We start from the raw sequence: 26356 nt of genomic DNA, 5'->3' as shown, positions 1-26356 counted from the left end.
TTCCAGGACTGGAAGCCTGTCCAAAAGCGATTCAATAAAATGACATGTATTAAAGAATTTGTTTACAGCAAGAGTTTGCTGTAAACAAACACTTGTTTACAGCAAGTAATTTCTGACTGTAGTTTTAGAGCTCTAAAATTTTGGCTTCTGAGGTTTCTGGTAGAAAATATTGGTGTACTAGTTCACTGAAAGCTGTGAAAATGAAACAATCTCTGCCTTGATAACCAAATCTTCCAAGGTGCTTTAAGATTTGCATCTGCTGATTCCTTTGCATCTGCTTTGGGTGTGGAAGTATTCTGTTCCCATCAAGGAGCAAGTTTTCTTTAACTTGCGTATGACTGTCCACTAAGTCACTGTACTGTATGCAATTAAAGGCAATTGCTCAGATTTGTAGTCAAAGGATTTAGGACTAAGCTCCTTCAATCTCAGGAATAATTTGACTTTAGTTCCTCAAACATGTATCACTTGTGTCCTGACAATACTGACCTCATCTAGTGTCTCGTTTTAGGTTTGTTTTGCCAAGAAACTTAAGATTTACATTACTGCCACCTACTGGTATGGAGTGGCTCATGAAATTTCCACATTTAAAAACTATAATCAAATTAATTTAATGTATACGTTCATGTATTCTAGATGTCCTATGTTGGGTTTACCTTGGTTGTATTACCCTCAATCATAGGCAAGTCTTTGACTCACTCAGTATCAGTTCTCTTTAAACCAGTTTACTATCTGTTCAAGTGTCAAAACCTATTTGGTTAAACAAAATGACTAGTGGTGAGATGTCTTTTGTCTAAAAAGCTACACTTTGAAGCTGTTTGAGAAACTTGAAGCTCAAAATAAGTTTATGCAGTCGCTTCATGAAATCTGGACTCATGAATTCTAGAGTTGGGGAAAACCATCCAGTCCACCTTAAATGACTACTTTTAATGTTTTTGTCCTCGTCATCTCTAATACAAGACCTGTTCACACAGGTTCTAGTTTTATATGAGAAATGGACGGCAGAAGGAACAGGAAAAGCTTTCATACATATATTGCTTAAGAAAAACAAACTGAGGAAATATAGCTAGTTACAATCCCCCTCTGAACTCAATATTCACGCCATAATCACTTAAAGATTGTTAAATGAACACTGATGTCCGAGTTAAATTGAACCAGAGATTTTAACGTTTCCAGCTGTCCAGTAAATGCACCGCAGTGTCAGCCAATCATTTCCCCTTCAGATCGGCGCGACGTGATGACGTCAGACAAGCGTTCGTATCGATGTATGTTTTTAGCCGAAGCAGCGTGTAGCTCGATGTTACGGGGTTTATATCAGAAATAAATAACAGTTGCGTGCTATAACAGAGCGGTGATGAAACCTTGGAGTCCGAGATGACCTCCGAGATCCTCTCCGCCATAAATATCCTGACCCAACCTCTGGGCGGTGAGTTTCAGCCGCGATAAACCCTCAGAAATCTGATTCTGATCAATTTCTCACATGGTTTGTGTCCATTCCTGTTGTAGATTTGTTGCTTTGTTAGTTTGTAGTTTTTGTTTATAAAAGTCCTACCTGATAGTTTTGCCTATTTTTTTTCTCTGTCTGAATCTAACGAATAATATTTTTGAACAGTCATTTTTTTTCAGAGACTCCATAATCCATTTTATTTATAGCTTTATATATTTTGAATATGCCAGTTCCAGAGTTCTTTAGAAATAAAAGTTTTCTTTGAAAGGGCATACTTAGATTCTGACGTCATTATCATTATATTAGCTGAAAACTGTTGAATGTGACAAAGTTTTCGTTTTGCTTCTGGTTTACTACGGAGAAGATTGAAATAAGTCACATTTTGAGAATATTTTTGGTCATTTATAAGAAAGCTTATTGACTTATAAAGTTTCTTCAGGTTTTTTTTTCTGTTATTGCACTTATGTCTGTGTTAAAACACAAACTTACAGATTTGTTTAATAACTTTCCACCATCCATCCATCCATTTTCTTGCACCCTTGTCCCTCAGTGGGGTCGGGAGGGGTGCTGGTGTCCATCTCCAGCTAACGTTTCAGGCGAGAGGCGGGGTCACCTGGACAGGTCACCAGTCTGTCGCAGGGCAACAAAGAGACACACAACCATGCACACACACACTCACACCTAGGGGCAATTTAGACAGACCAATTAACCTGACAGTCATGTTTTTGGACTGTGGGAGGAAACCAGAGTACCTGGAGAAAACCCACGCATGCACAGGGAGAACATGCAAACTCCATGCAGAAAGACCGGGGCCGGGAATCGAACCCAGAACCTTCTTGCTGCAAGGCAACAGCTCTACCAACTGCGCCACTGTGCAGCCCAACTTTCCACCAGTACAGCACATTTAAGTACATCAGTAGCTTCGCTAGTTTCCTCTTTATTTACAAAAATCAAAGGAACAGAACATAGGATATGAAAAAGTGTGTCAGGGTGTAGACTCTAGCAGTAAATACATTGGTACAAAAAAGCAGAAAGCAGATATTACAGACATGAATGTTGAATGTTGTGCGTTACACTCGGTAACCTACAACATTCATATGTATGTACAGCTTTTTTGTTTGTACTTTTGGAAATAGTGGATACATATAATTTAATTTCCTTAACCAAAATGTAAAAAAAAAGGATGAAAATGACAAAAATTTACATTTGTGAATATGAAATTAAATGCTCATACCTTAGGGAAAATGTTGTATCAAGATTTAAAATTATAAAGTTTTTACATTCTTTCCAAATCATCTAAGCACCAGGTGGTGCAAAAGGGAAAGTTTGGACATACATCTCAATTGAACATTAAATGTAAATACTGTTACACGCTGATCTTGTGCGTTTGCAGCTGCAGAAGCGTCTGCGCAGACGTCGCAGCAGGAGGCCCTCCATGCCGCCTTGGGGGCCAACAGGTCCGTCCTTCTGGAGCGGCTTCGGAGCGACGGCAGCCTGCAGCGGGCGGCGCGGCTGAGGGACGAGGCGAAGGGCGAAGCCGACTGGTACGGCGGCGAGACAGATGACGTCACCTGGAGCTTCGTCCAGGAGTGTCTCCTCCTCCTCCTCGCCTTAACCCGACACCTGACCGAGGAGCTGAAGCGCTTTCAGGAGGCCCCGCCCCCTTCAGGAAGCCTCCGCACGCCGGAAATGGCGCCGCCGCTTCCGCCCGACGTCCTCAGCGTCTCCCAGCAGAAGACGCTGGGCGCCGCGCTGCAGTTCGTGGTTTCTCTGGGCGTCTGTCCGTACCTGAGCGCCGGGGTCGGCGTCCCACTGGGCCGCAGGTCGGCGTTCTTCTTCTTCTTTGACTTTACTGGCGATATTTTGTGGTACTAACGGTAAAAAAAAAAGAAAAAAAAAAAAGATTTTTTCAATAATTGTATGCCTGTGACTGCATTGCACAGGATTCAAACACAAATATTGTTCTTGAAAAAAAATGACCATTTGAAACGAGCTTCATCAGGACGCGACTTAATTAAAAAAATTAGTGTGATTTACATAACAAAAAAACAGTAATTGCATTTAATCATATTTTCAAATTTACTGTTATTTAGTAAATTAAATACATATTTAATTTCTTTAATTAATTTTTTATTTATTAAATTTTTTTAAAGTATTATTAGAAATTGTGATTTAAATAATTTTTTCCCATGTTATTTGAAATATCAGTGGCAAAAATTTCTAAGCATCCTGACAGTTTTTTATAAACATCCAATTATCATGATCAGAAATTTTTCACAATAAATGATAAAAGGCCACACGTATTACTGTCACCTTCTGAATGGGAGAGTGAACTAGAATTGAAACCCAAACTTTTTGTAAAGTCAGAAGCTCTTCAGCCCTCAGATTAATCGTTCTAAACTTCATGATCGTTTAATTAGGTCTGCATTTGGTTCTGTGGTGGAAAAGCTGATCGGGAGGGAAACGTCGCCCCCTGCTGGTCGCCGTCTGCTCACCACAACCAGAGTCCTGCTGCAGGTGGCGGAGCTGGCGACTCTCGCCACGCTGGTGTTCAGCAGGCATCTGGGGGACGTGATGGCAGCGCTGTGCCAGCTGGGCTACGAGCCGCACCGAGAGGACCGCAGGGTGGGTTTACCTCCTACATGCTGCTGCCACCCAACTCCGCTTTTGTCTTTTTACCACCTTCATCCGGCTTTTTGATCTCTGCAACTTCCAAATGTGGAACAAAATCATATCTGATAGTTGTCAGATCTGCAGTCTTAACGGCCATGTTGCATTTTATCCAGCTTTTAAAGGGACAGTATTATGTGTTTTCCAGGCACATCATGTTATTTTATAGCACAATCAAGTAACTATATTACCTTCAATTGTAAAAAATTCTGTTTAAAAGAAATTTTACTTCCTGATTTAACACCTTGAAATTGGACCTCTGTTTTTTAAGCTCCTGCTCTTCCTGAAATGCCACCAAAAGGAAATCATCACATCATCTCTGCTCTATTAACCCTTTAACAATGTTTTTGCCATCATTTTACTGAGTAGTAGCTTCTATTATGAGCGCATTTCCACCAGATGTTTGCTAATTGCTGCTGGCTAGTCTGAAGGAGCTGAGTTAGAAACTGCAGCTCTGAGGAGGAGCTGTGTCTTGGAGGCGGAGCTAAGCTCAACCAGTCATTTTGCACAGCTGAACGGTTGCCATGGAGATTAAAGGATTTCTCAAACATGCATGAAAGAATCAGAGCAAAACTCCAGTTTTTAATGGCATTATAACACGATGTAAACCTCAAAAAAGTTTATTTTACATGATGCTGTCCCTTTACATCATTGATGTGCGTCTTAATTCTCAATCCAGACGTAAATAACGGCTGAAAATTCTGATTACAAACTTGTGAAAGAAGTGGGAATGCAGTCCAGACCGTTTCAGTCCTGCTGCTCCAGTTTCTGCTTTTCCTCCCTGATGCAGCCGCTCAGCTCAGAGGAATGTCGGTGGTGCAAAGAGGCGCTCAGGAATCTGCTGGGAAAAGTTTACCAGCCGATCGTCGTCAAGGAGCTGCTGGTCCTGCAGGGTGGACCCAAACAGGTGCCGCTTCCTGTTCTGACCCAAATGTTGTTTTTGTTGTGCAGAGAACAGATTCGTCCATCACATCTTGATTATGTGTTGGTGCTGCAACGATTAATCCACTAATTTTAGTAATCGATTGATCGTTACCTGGCATATACAGACTCAAAACAAAATAATTTGGTGAAAGAACAAAGAGCAGTAATTAAGCTAAAGCTGTACAAAATATACTTTCATTTAGCATTCAAGAAAAAAAAATCCATCAAGTGGCAATTTTAGCTTCACCTGTTTCAAATTCTAGTTAAATCTCCTATTAAGTAACTTTTGTTTCCCTGAAGGAAAGCCATGATATTGTATTTTAGGCAATACATTTTTATTTTATCATTTTAAAAAGTTATTTAATTATTTTATTTGCATTTTTTTGCATTTCTAAATTACATAAATTAAGCTTAAGAGTTAAAAATCCAATTTTTTTATTCGATTAATCATCAGAATAATCAATTACTAAAATAATTGTTGCCCTGTAAAGTACGTGTAGCATCGTGTTGATACATTGTTGCAGAAGAATCCAGCTGGAATGAATTAATGAGCAGAAAAGCTGCAGCCATCAACATGCAGGAAATAGACGATGAAAGAAACGTTTTTTTGATTTCAAGAATTTTGAATAAACTTTTGAATAATAAAAAAATAAAATAAAATTATCATACCTGCAAATATCAAAAATTCTTTATCAGATTTTGAAGTTTTCCATAAATTTTTTTCTGCTGATCTGAAAAAAGTCCTGACAGATGTTGAAATTATGGCTGCAGTGATCTATTTTGTCCACATGATGGCAGCGATAATGAGTTGAAAACCATGACTTCCAACAACAAACTCCTCAAACTGGCTGTTTTTGTCCAAATCATTATTCTAGTGCAGGAAACGAGCTTCCATTTAAATAAGAATAAAACATGATAATAGGATCAGTAATAATAATGAAAAATAAAGCAAAACCAGCAAGAAAACATGTTTTGTTCTCCAGTTTTTTGAGCCGGTTCTTGTTTTCCTGTTCATTGAGCTTTGATTAAGTTTGTGTTGGCTCCATGGATCGTTATGCTCCTACATGCTGGTTTTGGATTCACCTCCCTCTCCTCTCTGCTTGCTCCCAGTCGGGTCCAGCTGGGAGCTCCAGAGCCGCTCTGGGATCAGCGCCGGCCTGGCTGAGGCGTCTCTGTGGTCAGCTGCTGTCTGAGCGTCTGATGCAGCCCAGCGGCGTGCAGGCGGTCGTCAGAGCCGTCCTGGAGGGAGGAACAGGTGAGGAGGAGGAGGAGGAGGAGGAGGAGGAGGAGGAGGAGGAGGAGGAGGAGGAGGAGGAGGAAATATTTATATAATAACTAAAGGAAAACTAAAAATAAAATAACTAAAGGGAAAATATATATATAATACTAAAGGTAAATTATATATAAAGAAAAAAGTATAATTAAAGAAAAAAATACTAAATTTAAAAATACTTATCGTAAAAAAAAAAATTATTTAGCTGTATGTATTTTTGTACTTGTCATACATATATATTTTTTATTTAGTCAAATTCATTTAAATATATGCAGAAAGATGGATATCTGTATTAAATGGATGGAAAAGATTAGATACAGGCTGGTTCTCTTGGCGTCCTGAATGCCACAAAGACTTTAAATGTTGGGGAAACGTTGCAAATCTGGAGAAGGAATTAAACAAAATTAAACAAAAATAAATGCTGCTTCTGTAATCCGCTCATTAGTTCTCCTGGCTGAACTTCTGTTTTGGTCCTGCAGGGGGCGACTCGGACTGGAGGAAATGTGACGCTGTGGCGCGGATCCTGGCGGCCTGCCCTCAGCAGTCGGCCTCAGCGGACGGATACTTCAGGCTGGTCTGTCCTCAGGTCAGCATCACGTTTCCTCTGCAGGGTGACGCAGGCAGCAGCTCGTCCATCTGAGCAGGGACAGACTCAGGGTTTCTGCTGATCGGATCATTTCCTCCACCTGCCTGACGGTGCTGCAGGTAGACTGCTGCACCTGTACCTCGTTATAGCCAACCCCATCCCTCATTCCTGCCTGCGGTTTGGGTCAGCAGGAAAGCAGTCTGCACTGGAAACTTGCCTTAATTCTTTGATTAGCCGCTATAACTAGCAGCTACTCCTACTATGAAATATCCATCCATCTTCCTTAGGAGCTGGTAATGACCTGCAGTGGTTAGCAAGACCCACCCCTGAAAGTTTTCCATTCCACCGTGTCGACATATCTACCAGTACTTGTTCAGTTATTGTATTTCTGTTTATTTTACTGCAAACCTGTATAATCTGTATTTGTCTCAGTTTGTCCTTTTTAAACCTTTTTAATGCTGATTATAAATATCTGTGGCTAAAATGAATCGATGCTTCTCAGATCCTTGATCTCCTGCATTTCCGAGACAAACTGACAGCGCAGCAGTTCCAGCGAGTCGCCACCATGGCGGCGCTCTCCATGGTCCAGGAAAGGCCCGCCTTCGCTCAGCAGTACCTGCTGGCCCCACTGCTAGCCCCGCTACACCGATGCATCACCGCCTCCGGTCAGTAACACGTCCGCAGACGGGCTTGAATTTCACATAGTTACTAAAGTAACTAAGAAGTAATTAGTAGTTTAAAATATCTAAATATTGAGATTGGTGCTTTGAAGGGGGTCAAAATCCAACGAACATCACCTACTTGCTGTTAGCGTTGCGATAATATTTGGATCCTATTTAATGATGGACTACAAAAAGAAAGAAGAAACAAGTAAACAACATAACAACAGCACTGAGAACGGTTGCCATGGTGATCCCCTCCTTCAGGCTCAAACAAACCGCCACTGCACAAAAGCTATAAGTCATATTTTAGTATTTTTAAATACTGATTTGATATAATATTCTAATTTTAAATGCCAAGTTTTCATTACCTCTAAAAATCACCATAATAAACAAAAATAAAGGCTGTTTGTAAAACATCTGTTTGGTTAATATACATAATGCGTTTGTCTTAATGGTAAGTGTCCTGAAATAAATGGGGGGTTTCAATCATATTCTAATTAAATGTTGGCTCTGACATGAACCCACAGCCTTCATCACCGTCTCTTGTGTTTGTTTTGTAGCTGAAGATCATCCGCATGTTGCTGTGGAGGAGTCGGATCTCACTCGCTGTTTGGAGGATGTCTACAAGGTGCAACAGTTTGAAAAAAGTCGTGTTTTTTTTTATTTTATGATTTTTCTGAGAAAAAGTGAACTGAAACAAGTTGTATCTGACCCAGAGATCCGTAAGATCCACTTTGTGACTTGTTCTTAGCAAATTTACCCTGAATTAGGACTGGACAATAATCAATAAACAGCAATATTGTGATAGACAAATGATTAATAATACATTTGTTAGAATATTCAATATATATAATAGTGAACTCCGATCCAGAACTGCACAGCATTCAACCTCTCAGTGCGAGTTAAGCTAGGTTGGCGACATCAACTAACTCACTCAATCGTTGGTTACCTAGCAACAGTTTCAAGTTTCCCCCAATCTTTGGTTACCTAGCAACAGTTTCAATTGGTAACCAAAGAGGTAACCAATCTTTGGTTACCTAGCAACAGTTTCAAGTTCCCCCCAAACGTCGGTTACCTAGCAACAGTTTCAAGTTCCCCCCAAACTTTGGTTACCTAGCAACAGTTTCAAGTTTCCCCCAAACTTCGGTTACCTAGCAACAGTTTCAAGTTCCCCCCAAACTTTGGTTACCTAGCAACAGTTTCAAGTTCCCCCCCAAACTTTGGTTACCTACCAACAGTTTCAAGTTTCCCCCAAACTTCGGTTACCTAGCAACAGTTTCAAATTCCCCCCCAAACTTTGGTTACCTAGCAACAGTTTCAAATTTCCCCCCAAACTTCGGTTACCTAGCAACAGTTTCAAATTCCCCCCCAAACTTCGGTTACCTAGCAACAGTTTCAAGTTCCCCCCAAACTTCGGTTACCTTAACATCTCCAGGTTTCTTTTTGTTAACGGCGCTGTTCTACTGCAGCAGCACGGCTGCAGATGGCCAGTAAGAGATTAGTCTATGTTTGCCCTCCAGCGTTGTGCGGATGCGTAAAATTTCCAAATGTAAACAATAACATGCAACCTGTCTACACAAAATGTTTTGTTTTTGTAGAAAGGACACAGGAGTCCTTTGTGGTAGTCGGAAATTACAATTTCCCTGAGGGAGTAGTAAAGTATCTTATCTCATCCGTATACAGTGTTGGATGTGATTATTGATGCTCCAGGGTGACGTTGTTGACGTCTTTTCTTTGCGGGTCAGATCTGGGTCGTTGGAAACAGTCCGTCTCCGACTCTCCTTGCGGCGCTCCAAGACGTTCTTCCCGTCATCTTCACGCTTTTCTGCTTCACCAAACGGAGCGTCTCCCATCTGCGGTGGGTTTTAACTGGACTTCTTCTCTGCTGCGTCTCAGCAGCAAACGTAGAAATGAACCGTGTGTCTTCTCTGTGCACCACAGCGCCCCCTGTCAGGAGATCCTGCTCTGGTTCCTGAAGCTTTCGGAGACGTCTGCCGCTCTGCCGTTGCTCAGGCAGCTCTCTGGCCTGAGGGAGCGCAGGAACGACGTGGCGGCGGCGGCGTTCCACTTCACGGCGGGCGGCGACGGCGGCGTCAGGCTCGTCTGCAGACAGGCCTGCAGGTGGCGACGCAGAGCTGAGTTGTAGTCATCTGAGCGTCTCCAGCTTTCAGCGTAACTCAGAGTTTCTGCTGTTACCGTAGCGATGCGGATGAGGAGCTGTACGAGAAGCTGTCCGGGGAGCAGTGGAGGCTGGAGTGTCTGGTGCAGCTGCTGGCCCAACTCAGCGACTCCGACCTGGCCGGGGATTTCTTCCTGGACCTGCTGCAGGTACCAAAAGGACCGAAATCACGGAAAAACATGCAGAACGCAGAGTAAAAACAAAGAGAAGAAACTCTCCAGCATACAGCAAAGGACTAAGGCAATGAAAATTAATCTCAGAATTATTCCTCTTTTTCAGAATTTTGGCCTTAATCTCAAAAATATGACTTTAGTCTCAGAAATATTACATTTTTCTCGTGATTGTGGTTTTATTATCAGAATCTTGGCTTTTTCTCTCTGAATCTTAACTGTCATCTCAGGAATATGACTTTAATCTCTAAATCTTGACTAATCTCAGGCACTTGGAAGCAGCCAGCTTCAGGAATCAGGAAGAACTGAAGCGTTTTTCCTGATCACATCTCGTTGTGCAGAGATGTTTTGCTGACATGGCGTCTGTTGCAGGAGCTGACCGGTTGGGCGGCTGCTCTGGATGAGGAGCTGAAGGATGAAGAGCAGGTGGATGTGGCGGCCATGACGCTTCTGGAGGTGGAGCAGCAGCTGCTGGGTGGAGCTGAGAGGCGAGCAGAGAAGCTAACTCTGCTTCAGGCGCTGGCTGTGATGGTGGAGAGTCTGGAGCAGGAGCAGCTGCTGAGGAAAACCTCACAGGTCAGGGGATGAAGGGATGGATGGATAGAGAGAGAGGGAGGGAGGGAAAATAAGGATGGATGGAGCTTTTACCAAGATTCATCTGTTGTGGTTGCAGGTGGTGGACTTCATGGTGTCCCTGCTCCAGAGGGCCTGCGTTGGGCTGGATGGGGCCTCGGCGCCAGGTGTTGGGAACCTGGTGGAGAGCCAGACGCTGAGCATGGGGATGGGCCTGGTGGCGACGCTCCTGTCCGCACCTCAGGTACAAACCCCCTCAAACCGCTCATGGAATCAATCAACTTACGATTAGCTGCCAATAAATGGTTTTAAGTTTTGTTTATTCAGTCAGTGTTGATAAAATTATGTTAAAATATAATTACCGTATTTTCCGCACTATAAGGCGCACCAGATTATAAGGCGCATACAGTAGACGCTACAGTTACGGTTTCCACCAAAAGGACGGTTCTGTACGGGACGCGATTTGTTCCGTACTCTACAAATGTGGATGTGTAATAATAAAGAAGTGGTCCCCGAGTACCTTATATAGTATTCTGCCCCAGTCATTGTTTCATTCACGGTGTTGGTGTTGTGATATTGTGCCCAACTGCATTCTGGGTAACACAGATCAACCGACACGCTGCCGCAGTCTCTGTCTCTCTTCCCCCCTTTAAATAAATAGTGGCTGGTCCCTTGGTAACCCTAGTCGAAGCACCCGGATGAATATCTAAAGCCACTTTGTTGACATAAAGAATGTTAACAAAACAGTCCGAATCGAGTCGGCGAGGAGAGCCTTCTGGGCCGGGGCTGCTGGACGATGGTCACCCTTCTCTGTTCGTGCACAGCATGTTGGTGGAGAACCTGGTGCTAAATGACCTGCAGACGACCTGATTCTAGACGGTCGGTAGGTAGATAGGTCAGTCAAACTTTATTAACAAACCAGCGTTCTGACAACTATCCCAGCATGCACCGCGCGCTTCTTCTTCTACGGGGGAAAATGAAGTCGGCGGCAGCTTACCGTAGCTGCTAGACCTGTTGTGGCTCCATATTGGTCCATATATAAGGAGCACCGGGTTATAAGGCGCACTGTCGGCTTTTGAGGAAATTGAAGGTTTTTAGGTGCCTTATAGTGCGGAAAATATGGTAGTTTTTCTTTTTAATGTTACAATTATCATGATATTTGATGTGTTTTGATGATGGCACTTAAACTATGTAATGTTTGTTACTGGTTTCACAATTGGAGACTGTGTAATGTTTTATAAAGTGTAGTCCCATTGCAATAATCAGTAAATCAATCAATTGTATGACAAATTAAAACAAACTGATTGGTATATTAAAGAAAAAATATTGCTAATTGGCTGTCGACCCTCAGAAGACTCAAGTTTTTAAGAAAATATCTGCTTAAGATTGATCAACTCATTGATCAATAACATGCATTTATCATCAGCAGCTGATTAGTTTTCTGGCTGTTGCCTCGTCAGATCAGCGCTGAGGATTATTCCTGCATGTCGAAGTTGCTCCGGCCGCTGGAGGCGCTGTCCCAGCAGCATCCCGACGTCGTCGTCCAGGAGCTGGCGTCCAACCTCAGAGCCGTCATCGCCACTCACGGCGCCTTCCGGCCTGAAAGCCTCGCTGACGCTGCTCGTTGCCGTGGCAACCCCGACGAAATGACAAAGAGCAGCAAAGCGAGGAGCGAAGGAAGAAGCCAGCAGACGCCGGTCGGCAGGTTCCCACAGCGTCCCAGTCCGCCGTCCAGCTCCGGTGACCCTGATCCAAGTAACAAGCCGCTCTCTGATTGGCTGCTGGAGGCGTGCGACCTAGACGTGCCCACCCGAGCGGTCGCCCTGAGGGTCGTGACCCGGATGGTGCAGCGCAGACACCCAGAGGCCGTCCAGGCTCAGGAGAAAGTCCTCACGGTTCGTAGACGACTGACCGATTCTTTCATAACGTTTCTTCTTGTTGTTCAGGTAGGGATGGGCGACACAGCATAAAAATAATCTTAACGCATTAATATTAGGCAGACCAATGGCATGTTGACCTGTAAGCCTCTCTCCTCTGGAGGGCTATCAGGGTATCAGCAGCGCGTTGCCTGGTCCTGTACTGCGGTCAACAGTCAGACTGGTGAGCTCAGCTGCAAATTTCACTTTAAAAACACAGAGAAGAAAATAAAAGCTACGACTGTGACTCATCCTGCCACCGAATCACAGCCAGGTAATATTTATCATTTACGTTTGAAGCAAAATGACTGTCTGAACATGAAAACCTGGAAAACTGAGATATTTAGTTTGAGACAATAAAACCTTATTTTTAAAATAATACGGCTTTAAAAATAGAGATTACGAACCTTTGTTCAGATTCCAATCCAGGAATTTTCCAGGTTGTAATTCCAAGATTCAGGAGTTCTTGTTTGCTTTGTGATCCGAGTGCGAGTATCAGCAGGTTTCCCGTTTCATCCTCGTCTCCTGGGACATTCATAATGGATGAGGTAGTCTTCCTCAGTGGGACGCCTCTGCCTCCGGGGGGCTTGTTAAGGAAAAGGTGCCCCTTATTTAGGGATTCCCTTTAGCTCCAGGCCCCTGCTGATGCTGCAGAAAACCCTGGTATTGATTTTCCTCTCTGGTTTGGTTCTCCTTGGATCAATCATCTGTTTTATTCTCTCTGATGTTTGGTGACTGGCTGATCCTCGGTCCAGATCTCCATAATTCCCCGTCTCTCTGTGTCCTGTCCAGCTCTTCCTGGAGAACCTGGAGCATGAAGACTCGTTCGTCTACCTGTCGGCCATTCAAGGTAGAGCTTCCGCTCTCATGTTTATTTTTATAACTCTCTGTATATGGAGTCATTTTAAGGTTAATTCAACAAGCTGTTAGCTTTGTCTAGCGGCTGGCATTCTGTTGACTTCCTCTTAGCTTTAGCTACCTGTTAGCTTCACGTTACCTTCAGCTCGCTGTTGGCTTTGTTATACCTTGAAGCTTGCTGTTGACTTTATCTTAGCTTTAGCTAGCTGTTAGCTTCATGTTAGCTTCAGTTTCCTGTTAGCTACCTGTTAGCTTCACGTTACCTTCAGCTTGCTGTTAGCTTCGTTATACCTTGAAGCTTTCTGTTGACTTAATCTTAGCTTTAGCTACCTGTTAGCTTCAGCTCGCTGTTAGCTTCGTTATACCTTGAAGCTTGATGTTGACTTCCTCTTAGCTTTAGCTAGCTGTTAGCTTCATGTTAGCTTCAGCTTCCTGTTAGCTTGCTGTTAGCTACCTGTTAGGTTCACGTTACTTTCAGCTCGCTGTTAGCTTCATTATACCTTGAAGCTTGCTGTTGACTTTCTCTTAGCTTTAGCTACCTGTTAGCTTCGTTATACCTTGAAGCTTGATATTGACTTCCTCTTAGCTTTAGCTACCTGTTAGCTTCAGCTTTCTGTTAGCTTGCTGTTAGCTACCTGTTAGCTTCCTTTTAGCTCACAATGATAACAGAGTCCGAACTGCTCTCAGGTCTGGCCGTTCTGGCTGATTCCTACCCGGGTCATATCCTGGAGAGGCTCCTCCAGGATTTCCAGCGCGGCCCGTCGCTCCCTTCGTCCAAGCAGGAGCGCTCCCTGGAGACCCGGCTGAAGGTCGGGGAGGTTCTGATGCGGGCCAGCAGAGCGATGGGTGAGCACCAGACAGAGTCCGTGTGGCTCGCTTGTTTCAGTCCATTAATGAGACGTTAGCTGGCTTTACATTAACGTTAGAATTTACTTAATGGATACACACCAATTTAAAAAAATCTGCTGGAGCTCCGCTAGGGTTGCTAGGTAACAGCACAGTTCCCAATGAATGTGACTCGATAATTGAGAGGTTTTTGAAATATTTTTGGTGTCGTTTTCCAAACATCAAAAAAATTAACTTATGGCTGGAAAACAGCTGTTATTGTTTTTAATTTTTTTAAGTGCTTGAGCTGTTTTTAGAGGCAGCAGAGAAGCAAATAGAAGAACAAAAACGTGCAAAATGTTAATTTGGTTCCCTTTAAGGGATGTGAATAGAACTATACTTTACTATAACAAATTTTGCTGCATGATAAATTGTCCCAGAAGTTATTTGAGACAGTTTTCAAATAATATGATGGTGATGGCATAATAATAATAATTATAAAATACATTCTCAGAGATCAATGAACTTTAATTTCTAATCAACATTTAACACTGGAACTGGAAGATATTCTAAATATCCGAAAGAAATAAACAAATCAACAGAAACAACAAATAAAATCAATTATAAAGTCTCTGTAAACAAAATTGTTCTTCAAAAAAAGAGCTTTTGGAGACCAAAGCAACAGACTGAAGACTTCTGTCATCCAGTTTTTGGTAGAAAGAGGGAAAAAAGAAATGATAGATAAAATTATCGAGCTCATTCTAATTATCATGTGATTAATTGACTCAGTGTTTTTCGCATATGGCCGTCTCCAAACGTCCCATAAGATGGACATGGGTGTCTTTTCAGAGCTGGCGGCCATGTTGAAGTTGTTACCCAGTTTGAAGCAGGTTTGCTCCCGCCGCTGGCTGTGGAACCAGCTGTGTTGGTGGGCGACACAAAGCACAGAGTCGCCTGCAGCTGCTTCAGCCAAGCAGCTCCGAGGCGTCCAACTGACCCACGGAAACACAAACACAGCACTGACCTTTCAGTACTGCGTGCATCGATGCCCAAACCCAACCACAAATTCACTTGATAACATTTTCAATGCAGAACTCCAACAGAGGAGTCTGCAAGTTCCTCTGCAGGAACTAGGAACAAACCAGAAACGGAAAACTGGGCTCTGAACGTCCAGTCGGTTAAGAAAACCTTCTGATTAAAAAAAATCACAGCTTGGCCTAAAAGACGCACTTTGGCCGGTTGGGATGTCAAACGCAGCAGCTGCCCGAGAGGCAAACTGAAGCTCCTTCCACCCTCCGTGCAGCGATATAAACACCCTGATTGTCCCAGGAAAGTGGCACGATGGGAATCTGGCACACAGAACCAGAGCTGAGTCAGAAAAATGCATGAATGAGCGAAACACAGCATCTCCTCTGACTGAAGAGAAATTTAAGCTTCTGCTGATGCTTGTGAGATGATTACTGTGCAGGAAAAATGCACGAAAATGCAGGATCAAATGTCGACATGTTTGGTTGAAACGTAGATAAACCAGAAAAAGCCATCAGAAATGTTCAAATCTGACACTTCAGCTCTCATCTTTTAAGCCTTTTATGAATCTGGAACGTAAAAGTCCACATCGTGACAGAGCTTGTTATTCATTTATTTATTCAGTCTGTCAAATAATTTGTAATCCATACTTCAGAATAGGGCTGGATGATAAATCAATAATAATATATATCACAATAGATGTGATATCAATAGATGATGCATAATTAATATTCAGTAATGTAGGCAGAGGAAAGACTGAAGCTGTTCAACTTCTCTGGCCATTCACTCTTTGGTTACCTAGCAACTCACTCACTCTTTGGTTACCTAGCAACTCACTCACTCTTTGGTTACCTAGCAGCTCACTCACTCTTTGGTTACCTAGCAGCTCACTCGCACTTTGGGTACCTAGCAACTCACTCACTCTTTGGTTACCTAGCAACTCACTCACTCTTTGGTTACCTAGCAGCTCACTCGCACTTTGGGTACCTAGCAACTCACTCACTCTTTGGTTACCTAGCAGCTCACTCGCACTTTGGGTACCTAGCAACTCACTCACTCTTTGGTTACCTAGCAGCTCACTCGCACTTTGGGTACCTAGCAACTCACTCACTCTTTGGTTACCTAGCAACTCACTCACTCTTTGGTTACCTAGCAGCTCACTCGCACTTTGGGTACCTAGCAACTCACTCACTCTTTGGTTACCTAGCAACTCACTCACTCTTTGGTTACCTAGCAGCTCACTCGCACTTTGGGTACCTAGCAACTCACTCACTCTTTGGTTACCTAGCAACTCACTCACTCTTTGGTTACCTAGCAGCTCACTCGCACTTTGGGTACCTAGCAACTCACTCACTCTTTGGTTACCTAGCAACTCACTCACTCTTTGGTTACCTAGCAACTCACTCACTCTTTGGTTACCTAGCAGCTCACTCACACTTTGGTTACCTAGCAACTCACTCACTCTTTGGTTACCTAGCAACTCACTCACTCTTTGGTTACCTAGCAGCTCACTCACACTTTGGTTACCTAGCAACTCACTCACTCTTTGGTTACCTAGCAGCTCACTCACACTTTGGTTACCTAGCAACTCACTCACTCTTTGGTTACCTAGCAACAACTTCTGGAGTAACTTGCGCCGCAGCAGTTTAAAGTTCTGCTGTTGTTCTTCATAACTGCTTAAATATAAAAAAACAGCAGCATGAAGGTAAAACTGTGAATAAAAGATGTCGTCACACCACCAGTTAGGCTATATTTCAGATATTTATAACAAACTTCTCAGTTTTTGATATTTACTCATATGAAATGCTTTTGTCATGATACGTTTTTCAGCCATATTGTTTGGCCGGTTAGTTTAAACGACTTGACTCAAAACATGCAGGTAGTATTTATGTCTGTCATCAAATTAAACTAAATTGTGCCTTAATAAATCACTACAGCAAATAAAAAAGCTGCAAAGAAAGAAAACAATCCAAAGCCAAATCGGATACAACTTTTGCAGTTTTTTGTGGGATCTGGTTTGAAAAAGTCTCACCCTACTTCCTCCAGGGGAACTGGCGCCGCACCTCGGCCGCCCTCTGCTGAGCGTCTTCCTGCAGGGAACCAGAGATCCGGACCAGAGCGTCCGGGCCAGCAGCCTGTCCAACCTGGGGGAGCTCTGCCAGAGACTGGACTACTCTCTGGGCCCGCTGGCGCAAGAGGTGCTGAAGAGTTTATGTTTTTATCATGCTTTCCAATAGTCTAATAAAAATCTGCTTTATTTTCGGTATTTGTTCAAGATTATCAGATTTTATCGTATATTTGTAGCTTAGTCTGAGTAAAACTCTGTATACATGTCAAAATATAATTCAACTAAAACATTTATTGTTTACAGGAGAGTGAAAAGTTACTAAAATGTTATTTAAAAGGCAACAAAGCAAAAAAATCTAAATCTTACCAGGTATATTTGTTTAGTTTCTAGAACTAACTCACTTTGTGTCAATAATTCCTTTATTGATTAAAGATACTAGCTCCATTGGCAGATGATTTTATTTATAATATGGGAAAATGTCTTGTCATACGTGATTTATCTACCAGTGGAAGTAGCATTTTTAAGTCAATATAATTATTTATTTGAAACGATCTCCGATATCTTGCTGAAAAGTTACTTGTAAGTTAGTTTTGTCTTATTTTAAGGCATCTGGACTAGAAACTGGACAAAAACACTTGGTTAGATTTTGTGTTTCTGCAGTGAGATGGAAGAATAATAACTCACTGGGATTTTTTTAAAGATTTTTGTATTTTTGCAGTGCAGATTTTTCTGCTCAAGACCCCAAACATGTCGAGTCGTGACCAAAGTGGGGTCCTCACCCCAGCTTTTGGAAACACCGAGGTAAAGGCTGTGTCCCTCTGAGGAAAAATCCGCTGCAGATTAAATGTTATTGAGACATAAAAATAGTTTTCCAACACAAACTGTGAGGCTGGACGGCCTCTGCTGAGGTCTGCGGCTCTGACGGCGGCGCTCCGCGTTCCTGAATGAGCTTCAGTGTCGGCTGGATGAACAGGACGCTTATTCATAAACCTGTGATCTTTTTCACGCCGCGTGCATCAGGAGTTTATAATCTGATGCTTTTTATGCTGTGAATTCAGAAGTTGTGTTGTAAATTCTTTGTTTTCTGCCTCTTCCTGCTGTAAATATTTGATGGTAACGGGTTTTTTTTCCTTGCATGCAGCTGAGCTCGTGTCTGACTGCGCTGATTAAAACGGAGCGGGAGGCCGAGGTGAGGAGAGCCGCCGTCCACGTCATCGCTCAGCTGCTCAGAGGCCTCAGCGATAAAACCACCCAGGTGACAAAACCCTGCAGCACGCCGCCCTGCACTGCAAAAACACTAAATGTTACCAAGTGTTTCTGTCTAGTTTCCAGTGTGAATATCTGAACACACTTTAAATAAAACAAAACTAACATACGTGTAGCAAAATGCAGGAGATTAAGTAAATAATTCCTTAATGAAGAAGTTCTAGCAGGTTTGTTTCAGTTATAATGAGACATTTTCCCAATCTAACACTTTATCAGTGTTAATTATTGACTTAAGACAAGTTTCCATATTTTACTGAAATGTTACTTTTGAGTTAGTTAAATATTAAGATATTTGCACTAAAAACTAGACAATAATACTTTAAGATTTGGAGATAATCCAGATTATCTTTATTGTCATTCAACATAACATTAGAGAACAAAATTACAATACATATTAGGTCACAAACAGAAACCAGCTGATAAACTATAAAATAATAATACAAGAAAAATAAATAATATGGAATAAGATTAAAAAAGGAAAATCTATATAAATATAAATGTAAACTTTTGCAATTTGTGCAAGAAATGTATCAGAAATATATGCAAATCATGTAGATAACATTAGATTATGAAACTTTAAGTTCATCTAAAGTTAAATAAGCTGCATTAAAAGCTGATTCTGCAGAATATCGACTCAGGAAGGTGAAAACATGCAACACTTTCTGGGTTTTATTTGTAAAACCCTGTTGTTTTCTTTCTGCTTCATGCCTGTAAGCTGCTCTGTGCTGGTTTGTCGGCTAACATTGAAACTTGCTGTCCTGACGTTGGGCTTCGTGCAGGTCAGGAAACCTCCTGACCTGCAGGAGAAGCCGAGCCGCTCGCTGTTTGTTCTGCTTGTCAGATTTACAAAGCAGCTCCTCAACATAATGGATGTTTCTCAAACTCCACGGCTTGTAATTTTCCACCTGGTGGTCTCTCAGGTGTGTTTTCCTTTATTTTTGCTTCCTGCCCCGGGGTCAGAAACCTTAGCGTGACCTCTTCTTGTTTGAATGGTTTGATGTTATGGCATCTCTGGTGCTTTTAGGTTTCAAGAAAATCACTTCAAACTTTGAGACAATTTAAGCTCTTTATGTCAATTTGCTTAAATTAACATCTAATCTTGAGGAGTTGAGGGGATCCGTTTTGGTGGCCTTAGGATCGCATCTCTGCTTTTTGCAGATGATGTGGTCCTTCCTGTTGGCTTCATCAGATCGTGATCTGCAGCTCTCACTGCAGCGGTTCTTAGCCGAGTGTGAAGCGGCCAGGATGAGGCTCAGTGCCTCCAAATCCGAGGCCATGGTCTTGAGCCGGAAAAGGGTAGAGTGCCTTCTCCGGGTCAGGGGGGTCGTCCTGCCTCAAGTGGAGGAGTTTAAGTATCTGGGGATCTTGTTCACGAATGAGGGAAGAAGGGAGCGGGAGATCGACAGGCGGATTGCCATGAAGCGGGCGCTGTACCGGTCCGTCGTGGTGAAGAGAGAGCTGAGCCAAAAAGCGAAGCTCTCAATTTACCGGTCGATCTACGTTCCCACCCTCATCTATGGTCATGAGCTTTGGGTCATGACCGAAAGAACGAGATCATGGATACAAGCGGCTGAAATGGGTTTCCTCCGCAGGGTGGCTGGGCTCTCCCTTAGAGAGAGAAGCTCGGTCATCCAGGAGGGACTCAGAGTAGAGCCGCTGCTCCTCCACGTAGAGAGGAGCCGGTTGAGGCTCGGGCATCTGGTCAGGGCACGTCCCACCGAGAGGAGGCCTCGGGGAAGACCCAGGACACGCTGGAGGGACCATGTCTCTCAGCTGGCCTGGGAACGCCTTGGGATTCCTGGAGGAGCTGGAAGAAGTGGCTGGGGAGAGGGAAGTTCTGGGCCTCCCTTCTGAAGCTGCTGCCCCCGCGACCCGACCCCGGATAAGCGGAAGAAAACGGACGGACGGACATCTAATCTTAGATTTACTTCCAAAATATTGTTGCTGAAATTGCAAATTGCTTTCTGTTTTTAAGCTTTTGGAATTAAAGAAAAAAGGAAAAGTGGATGTTGTTAGATAATCCCAAGTGATTTGACTGTATCTTAAAGTTATAAAGAGATTAATTGTTACTATTCATCCTTTTTTTCATCATTTAAAGTTTTTAAATTATTTTCTTACCTTTAAAAAAAACATACAAATAAATCAGTTAAAATATGTGGCTCAATCAGGAATAAAATGGAGCGATGTTGGTGTACGGAGCGCCAGAAGTGGAAAAATTAAACAAAAAAATGCATCATTAGATTATTAAAATACCATGAAATATATATATGTTTAATTAAATGTTTAAGTAATTTAAACTAGTGGAGCTCAACAGATCAGAGTTTAATAGATAAAATTATTTCATGGTATCGCTATAGGAACAGAAAACATGACGAAATTAAATATGCATTTCATTATTATTCCGCTTCAGTTATTCAAAGTTTTGTTTCAATGATTTACAAATGTAATAATTTTTTAATTATCTAAATATTTAAATTAAACATTTATTTCACGGCACATTTAATTAACAATTTAATGATGCAGCTTTTCATTTTGTCCCTTTTGACTCTCCGTATTGATGGGATTTTGGTGAATGAAGTAAAGGAATTAAAGCTCCGTATCTCAGCCAAACTTTCCATTAAAATCCTGGTTCAGAGTTTAAACGGCTGATGGAAATTTGTTCTTTATTTGACTGAATTAAGGTTTTTATTCATTTTACAGTTTTCTCTCAATCACAGTTTAAGTTTGATGGATTTATGTTCAGATCGTTGATGTCGCTCTAGATTCTGACCCTGTGAAACATTCAGATTTTTCTTTTAACTGATTTCATTCACACAGTTTTATCTGCACATGTACGGTTAATATATCAAAACGTAGGTATTTTTCTCTACTTTCACCCACTGTGCTGTAGGCCTTGCAGTTTTCTGTTAAATCCACCCAGAGTGCTGAGAGTTCACACCTTATCCCTCATTCACTTCCATTTTATTCAGGGTCTGAATTTTTTCCTTCCAAGCTGAAATTGAAGCGTCTCTTTAAATTCTCATATCTCTGACAAAAAAACCCACCGTAGACTCATAAAAAACGTGCGAGTTCGTTCACCAGGAGGTTCTGACGTTTATGGGTCAAGAATTGTTTCAGTACAACCTAAAAGTTTTTACGCAGCGGCTGAGATTTAAGGGATCTTTCAAATCTAAAAGCATTATTTCCTTGGTCTGCTCTCCTTCGCCCTGACCTTTGTGTACCTGCCCAGGTGTGCTGTGGCTCCCGCTGCCTTCTGGGTTCTGGTCCAAGTCCTGTCATCGCTGCAGAACCAGCTGGACTGTAAATAACAGAGAGCGATGTGGGAAAAGTAAAAATAGGGCAAAGGTCAAAGTAGGTTTAGAAGATGGGAGGCAAAGATGGAAGGACAAAAATCATTAGAGGTGAAACCTGAGATTTCCTCTACAGCAGCGTCTCACATTCACTGTGAAGTCGCATAAATTAGAATTATAAAAACAGATTTGTTTAATATAAACATGCTGATTTGGAGGGAAAAACTGTTTTTGATTTAAAAATGTATCGAAGTTGGTGTAACTGCAGTGGAAAGGCTTTTTTTGCAGCCATGTGATCAACAACTGGATGTTACTACTGGCACAAACAACGAAGAAGACGTCATAATATACGAAGTCATAATGTTTCAACAATAAAGTCATAAAACGAGAATAAAGTGGAGATAAAGATAAGTCAGTATTGTGAGAATAAAGCCGGAATAATATGAGAAGTCATAATATTTCCACAAAATAAAGTAAATATTACAAGAATAAAGACATTATGACTATTCCCATTCTCATATTATTTCAGCTTTTTCTCGTACGACTTTATTCTGGTAATATTGACTTTATTCTTGTAGCTTTATTAATTTTGAGGTCTTTTTGTTTTTTCTGAGTGTGGCTCTAATGCTCCATTTTATTTTGTAAAACTGTCTGTTGAACCACAGCAGTTTGTTATATTTGTGAAACAGATGAACCGTAAATCTCGACCTTCTGGCTGCTGATTGTGTATCCAGTCTCACCATAACTAAATACTTTTGGGTTAATAAATCGGGCTGAAATCATGACCGTCTCCAGCCCTGACATGCGGTCCCTGCTGCTCCCTTTGCCTCTGCAGGTCCTCAGCGACGTTCTGCTGGACCTGTACCGGGCCCTGAAGCTGGCGGTCCGCTCGGACCCGGACCCGGCGGCCGTTCTGCACGCGCAGCTGGCCCTGGAGGAGCTGGACCACGTGATGAGGAGGTTCGTCTTCCCAGAGCAGAAGCTGGAGAAGAAGATCGTCGTCCTGCCGTAGAGCTGAAGCCAGTCGGTTTGAGGGACAATAAAGGATTTTTCTGTTCGATTTGTTTTTCATCTGGTGGCTTTTTCTTTTTTAAATTTACTTCAGGTTGGCAGGCAGGTTCTGGCAGTTATCAGACTTGAAAAATGAAAATTAAACCATAACTTGGTTAATCCCAGGTAATATATTTTCACATTGGGCCAAGTTAGTTTTAACATTTATTTCTAAATAAATAAACTTGTCATTATTTTTACCAAGGTGATTTTTGACTTTACAGTGTTTGATTTGGAAAATATTTTATTTTTTTACCTCAATGATAACGCTGGTTTCTAGCAAAAAATATCTTAGTTCACATATGTAGCTTTTCAGCAGGACATATATGAGAGCTTGTTTTAACTCAGTAATTCCTTAATATTTATTTTAAAAAGTTTTAAATAGTTTCACTAGCAGATTATTTCGCTAACATGGGAAAAATGTGACAAGTGAAAAAAATCTGCCTGCACAACAAGTACTTATAAAATCAATATTAAGGAATTATTGACCTGAAACGAGAAGCTATTGTATCTTGTCGAAGGGAAACTTGTAAGTTAGTTTTGAGTTTTGTCTTAATTCAAATGTACCAAGACTGAAGCGCTAGAAAACAGGACGAAACTGCTGATGTCTTCTGGGTCAACTTTTCAAACAAAATGCTGCAAACAGATTCTTAAGTATAAAAAGTTAGTGGTTTGTGCACTGAGGGGCGTTTAAGCAAATATTAGAGGTCTGTGGGTAAGTTTCAGCCTTTCTGTATCATTTTGACTCAACTTTGAACAACTATTCCAAGCTTTTATAAATTTTAACAAGAAAAAATGACTGCAGAATCTTAAGCAGGAAACTCTAAAGAAACAAAGCCAGGTCAGGAGTTGTGTACCATGAATCAGGAGGAGCCTGAATGAGTCTCGCACTCAAAGGTGTCTTTATTTTTCTCCTACTAGATGTTTAGAAGCCCAATGAAGTCTGGACTTCATGGCGAGAAGATCTGGGCAGAAATATCCAACAAAGGCCGCGCTGCTTTGTGTCAACCAGCCTATGTGTGGTCTGGAGTCTGACGGAGAGGAATTCCTTCTTTTGTTGCCGTTTGTTTAGCAAAAGGCTAACAGGGTTTAAGGGTTGACCCCCTCGTCTGTCCCTATATGAATATGCAACAGTCTTGAGTTGTTTGCAGTCTGAGATCTCCCCCACGGCGAGACTCTGATGTTTTACCAGAAAAACGTCATGCAGAGCCGCTTCAAATGTTTAAAATCCTTCCGTCTGCCTCCTGCAGAGCCGGGAAGCATCTAGTTGCATTTACTCCATTACATTTACTTGAGTAACTTATTTGAAAAAATAAACATTTTCTTTTACTTGAATAATTTTATCATGAAGTATTTCTACTCTTACTTGAGTAAAATATCTGGATTTTCTGCCTACTGGATGAAAAACGGACCAAAACCCACCAGACACAGACGCACTCCTGCAGTTCCTGTTGAAGTTTCAGATTGACAGAAACTGATTTGGAAAAATTTTCTTTTGCATCATTTTGTTATTTTTTTGTTAGATAGATAGATAGATAGATAGATAGATAGATAGATAGATAGATAGATAGATAGATAGATAGATAGATAGATAGATAGATAGATAGATAGATAGATAGATAGATAGATAGATAGATAGATAGATAGATAGATCTTTATTGTCATTGTCACAAGAACAACGAAATTTAAAAATTGCCGTAAGTCAGTGCATATGCTAAAAAAAGAAAAACTTGTGTCACACTTTACATATACTGTAAGAAATACATAACAAGTAGGTGATAAAATAAAACTAATAAATAAGAATAAGAACAACCACATTCTCACACACATCATTCATAATGATTAATGGTTATTTGATTGCATTTAGTTTTGTTATTGCTGTAGGATAAAAACTGTCTCTGAATCGGTTAGATTCAGAGAATGAAAATGATCATATGAATGATCATTTTCATTCTTAAAGCACCAAAATTTCCACTTTATATTTTGGTCCGTCTGATGACGTAATATTTAAATATCAAATGATTGATCAGTTACTCAGAACCTGAGTAACTTTTTGCCAAATACTTTTTTTACAGATACTTTTTACCTTTAGTAAAAATACCTTGAAGTAGTGCTACTCCGACTTGAGAACCATTTTTAGGTCCTGTAACCACCTCTGGTCTCGTGGCTCAGTTAGAGACCCAATCACTGTGAAAACACAGCATCTCACCAACTATTCCTGGGTTATTTTCTAGTGCAAATAAGTAACTTTTCCTGCTCAAAAGTTATTACAAGAAACCTTTCGGCAAGATAAGTGATAATTCCTTAGTACTGATGAAAACGTACCAGTTCCATTGGCAGATTTGATTCACTGTTAATTTTCCCGTGTTGTAAGTCAAATAATCTGCCACGGGAACCAGGACTTCTTCATCAGTATATTTGAAACAAACTCATATCTTGCTGAAAAGTTGCTTGTTAGTTTTGTCTTATTTCAAGTTATTTCTAGACCAGAAATAACTCTGTGAACAAACTTATCTAAAGTCTGCAGATGTTTTCAGAATGAGGCAACATGCAGATATTTTGGCTCCGGAGTTTTCAGAGTCTATAAAAGGAGAAATGGTCGACAGTTTTACACTGAAAGAGTCTCCAAAATCTCATAAGTTACAGTTTGCTGGTGTGAATAATAAGCTGAAACACTGCAGGGTTTTGATGAAGCATTAAGACGCCAACATGCTTCCCATGAGCCAAGAGGATTGATAAACCACCAGCATATGGCAACAGACTTATTAGTACATGAATGCCGCAGAAACACTAAAGTATTTTTGGTTTAGTTCCCTTCACACATATCTTAGTGTGCTTAAAATACACCAAAACTAACTTATGAGTAACTTTTCAGTAAGATATAAGAGTTTAAGTCAATAATTCCTTATTACTGGTGAAAATAATTAATAGTTCCACTGGCAGATTATTTCACTCATAACACGACATTACCTTGTTATAGGTGAAGTAATCTGCCAGTCAATATTTAAAAACTATTAATCGGTTAGTCAGATTTTAAAAATTGGCACATTTAATTAATTAAATGCTAAATGTATATTTTTGTATAGTTTTGGTGCAGTTACTGCTGAGTGTTTTGTTTTTCCAGCAGATGGCCCTTTTTGAGTCTCTGCTGGTTAACAATCGATTACCAAATTAGTTTACAACTATTTCAATAATCAATCTATGATTAATCTAGTATTAGTGATTAAATGTAATTATATTTAAATAATTGATTAATATGATTTATTATAATTAATCAATTGCTAATCGATTAAGTTTGTATTGAAATAACTGATTAATCACAACTAATGGTGATTATTTGAATTGACTATTCAAATAATCAACTAATTTTGTGTTTCAATCAATTATGATTGATATATTAACAGATTAAGTTTAATTATATGAAATTATAAATTTACGATTAAACCACTTAATTGTGATTAATTGTAAATCGTGATTAATCGGTTAATTTATCAAATTCAAATATATTGAAATAATAGATTAATCACAATAAAGTAATCATGATTGTTAATCAAATTTATATTGAAATGAGTTAAT

General features: G+C 41.0%; 1 protein-coding gene across 1 annotated transcript; it reads left to right on the top strand.

Annotated features, from left to right (window-relative positions):
* The first annotated feature begins 1231 nt into the window (after positions 1-1231).
* On the top strand, positions 1232-22790 carry tango6 (transport and golgi organization 6 homolog (Drosophila)). Its single transcript, XM_008412541.3, has 19 exons — positions 1232-1423; positions 2838-3267; positions 3865-4069; positions 4905-5021; positions 6149-6293; positions 6791-6897; positions 7400-7562; positions 8120-8187; positions 9305-9417; positions 9501-9680; positions 9761-9887; positions 10281-10484; positions 10582-10725; positions 11942-12376; positions 13190-13247; positions 13943-14101; positions 17153-17304; positions 18316-18429; positions 22566-22790. The coding sequence occupies exons 1-19, from the start codon at positions 1372-1374 to the stop codon at positions 22740-22742; spliced, it is 3150 nt and encodes a 1049-aa protein (XP_008410763.2). The 5' UTR covers positions 1232-1371; the 3' UTR covers positions 22743-22790.
* The last annotated feature ends 3566 nt before the right edge of the window (positions 22791-26356 follow it).

The sequence above is a fragment of the Poecilia reticulata genome, chromosome 6 (genome assembly GCF_904066995.2).
Source record: "Poecilia reticulata chromosome 6, P_reticulata-male-v2, whole genome shotgun sequence".
Classification (NCBI taxonomy): Eukaryota; Metazoa; Chordata; class Actinopteri; order Cyprinodontiformes; family Poeciliidae; genus Poecilia; species Poecilia reticulata.
The sequence above is the reverse complement of the archived record's forward strand: the minus strand, read 5'-3'. Positions and strand labels throughout refer to the sequence as shown.

What these genes read in the sequence shown, in the direction of transcription:
- tango6 (XM_008412541.3), top strand. Translation starts at nt 1,372, where the DNA reads ATGACCTCCGAGATCCTCTCCGCCATAAATATCCTGACCCAACCTCTG. An exon ending in CGCACCGAGAGGACCGCAGG is followed by an intron (nt 4,070 to 4,904) that starts GTGGGTTTACCT and finishes TCCCTGATGCAG; the next exon opens with CCGCTCAGCTCAGAGGAATG. An exon ending in TGCTGAGGAAAACCTCACAG is followed by an intron (nt 10,485 to 10,581) that starts GTCAGGGGATGA and finishes TTGTGGTTGCAG; the next exon opens with GTGGTGGACTTCATGGTGTC.